This window comes from Papaver somniferum, chromosome 4 (assembly GCF_003573695.1).
Source record: "Papaver somniferum cultivar HN1 chromosome 4, ASM357369v1, whole genome shotgun sequence".
NCBI lineage: Eukaryota > Viridiplantae > Streptophyta > Magnoliopsida > Ranunculales > Papaveraceae > Papaver > Papaver somniferum.
In genome coordinates this window covers 17,457,201-17,460,113 of record NC_039361.1, presented here as the reverse complement: position 1 = coordinate 17,460,113, position 2,913 = coordinate 17,457,201, and the positions used below count along the sequence as shown (strand labels likewise).

The 2,913-nt window shown below is 38.5% G+C and overlaps 1 protein-coding gene across 1 annotated transcript; it reads left to right on the top strand.

Moving 5' to 3' along the window:
- The first annotated feature begins 320 nt into the window (after positions 1–320).
- Positions 321–1,205, top strand: LOC113272091. Its single transcript, XM_026521997.1, has 2 exons — positions 321–781; positions 881–1,205. The coding sequence occupies exons 1-2, from the start codon at positions 321–323 to the stop codon at positions 1,203–1,205; spliced, it is 786 nt and encodes a 261-aa protein (XP_026377782.1).
- The last annotated feature ends 1,708 nt before the right edge of the window (positions 1,206–2,913 follow it).

Sequence of the window (2,913 nt, the reverse complement as noted above, 5' to 3'; positions counted from 1 at the left end):
TAAATGGACCTGTAGTTTATTTTTTTTTAACAGACCTATTTTTAGTTGACTATTTTGTCAACCTTATTACCAAATTGTTTGCAAATTTTAAACAATAAAGAAATTTGGTCTGCAATCAAAGTTCCCTTGTTAAAACCATAAAGAAGCTTGTTTAATTAATTTTGTGGACTGGGTTATGATCAGAGATTGGACTATATGACATATCTGTATTACCCAGAAAACCATAAAGAAATTTGGTTATAGTAAAATAATACCGGGATTTGTCGTGGACTCAGAAGGATTTGAACACCATATTAATGTCCTTTATTTCGTCTATGTAGATGGACCCAATTCGACCAGAATTCGAACTTTTGGACTCAGCAGGGCTTGAGTACCACCATTGGGTAGCTGATGTCGAAACCACATTTGTGGCAGAGGACTTCACCTCCACTATCAATCCATCTGCCGACGCTGCTCCAGTAACTGAGAAAGACAAAGATAATGCTCTTATGTTCCTAAAGCGTTGGGGTTATCATCACTTGAAGACACCAAAAGAGTTATGGGATGCTCTTGATAGCCGTTTTGGGAACATTCATGATTCCTTAATACCACAATTGAACGTCTTGTGGAACGAAATCCGTTTTCTCGATTATGTAAAAGTGAATGATTTCCAAAAAGACATGTTGCAAATTCAGGCACATATGGACTTTTGTGGAAAGAAACTTACTGATGAGGAAATGATTCAGAAAACCCTATCGACATTTCCTACCTCGTCCATGATACTAGCGAACCAGTATCGTTTGTAGGTTGACAACAAAAGAATCACCACATTCAGTAGGTTGATAAACTTACTGCAAGTGGCCGAAAGGCACAATGAGATTTTTGTCAACTACAATACCAGAGCTGTCGGGAAAAAGAAAGTTCCCGAAGCTAACCATGGAAAGGTCAATAAAGGGAAGGGCCCCAAAGGAAAGAGGGATCGACACTTGGATTCACATCCCCATGATCCATACCCACGTGGATCTAACACCTCTCATGGAAGAGGACGTAAGGGACATAATCGAGGTCGATGGAGAAATGGTCATTCTCATGTTTGGCATAGAGAAGGAACTTCTGGCCATAGTGGTAGTGATCCAAAGTTCGATAAAACCCCTACGAATCCCGCCACTAAAAAGGTTGTAGATGGAAGTGCGCCTTGTTTTAAGTGTGGATTTAGCGGACATTGATACAAGCATTGCAAGGCTAGCGCCAATGTAGCTGCAAGCTACAAAAAGTACCGGGAAGCTATCGAACAAAAGGATAACTATGCGGAAGTTAATATTCTAACCCCTGACGCCAACCTCACAATCTCAGATTTCTTGGGAAACGAGGAATTTTCCCCAACAATGGATGTGCCTGACTTTTCCTGGGCCTAAACATTTAGTTTCTTATTTCATGGCTTGCTAGATTTTGTTGTTCTAATAGGTTGTTATTTGCTTTGAGGTACTTTATGTATTCTTAGTCTACCGTTTGATTAATGGTTTGAGTAGGTGGTGTTGTTGCTAAACATGTTCTTAGCATCTTTATGCGTGTGGATTATATATGAGTACTTGTTTTCTATCATGTTCAATAGAATTTTACTTTGTTTATGATAATCTATTGTTTTAGCATGTATATTAGAATGGAAAGGACGCCATTCTAATGGAACATATTTCTCTAAAGAAAATGAGATAAACTGTTCATTTTAACCTTCCTGCCTAATGTACTTGTAGGAATGCTTCAAGGAGAAATTGAATGTCTAGCTGATAGTGCAACCACCCACACTATCCTATGAAATAGACAATTATTTGTTATTTTTACTCCTTATAATACATCTGTGACTACGATGATTAGATCATCACAAGTAATCATTGGGCGAGGTACTGCCCAATTCTTGTTGCCAAACGACACAATGATTAAAGTCACATAAGCTCTATATGCACCAAGATCTCACCGCACTTTGTTGAGTTTCAAGGATATCCGTGCAAATGGTTATCACTTGGAAACTCACTGTGAAATGGAATTGAGTACATATACGTGACCTCTAATTAATGCGAAAGGAAGCGCATCTTAGAGAAACTAATGAGTCAATCTAGTGGATTGTATATCACTACTATTAGGATTATTGAATCTCATGTTGTTACCAACGATGAACTGTTGGCCAGTGACTTATATAAGCTTTGGCACGATCGACTAGGGCACCCAGGTCGTGATATGATGATCCGTGTTTTGAAGAACTCACACGGACATCCTTTCTTTCGAATGAAAAATAAAATAGGACAAAAGATTGTTACAATGCAGAGTAACAATGTGCATTCTAAAGTAAATGATGCACATTTTATGCCTTCTAAAGTAAGAGAAGTGCAACCTTCGTCTTCCAAAGTAATTGAAGCGCACCCCATATCCCATTCTTCTTCGTTGTCCTTATCAAAGGCACATCGCTCATTCTGCAAAGCTTGTTCTTTGGCAAAGACAGGATCGAGACCATCCTATGCTAAAGATACCAAACAAATATTCCATTTTTACAAAGAATACACGGTGATATTTGTGGACCTATACATCCAGAATGCGGACCATTCAGGTATTTTATGTTTCTGGTTGATCCTTCGACCTGTTGGTCACATGTTGCATTGTTGTCCATAAGAAATGCTACATTTGCAAAGCTCCTAGCACAAATTATACGACTAAGGTCTCACCACCCTGATCATCCAATCAAGTCTATCAAACTTGATAATGCTGGAGAATTTACATCTAAAGGATTTGATGATTTCTGTATGTCTAATGAAATTGACATAAATCATCCAGTACCCCATGTACACACTCAAAATGGTCTCGCATAATCTACCATCAAAAGGTTACATATGATAGCTAGGGAATTGGATATGCGTTCCAACCTGCCTATTACTGCCTGAGGGT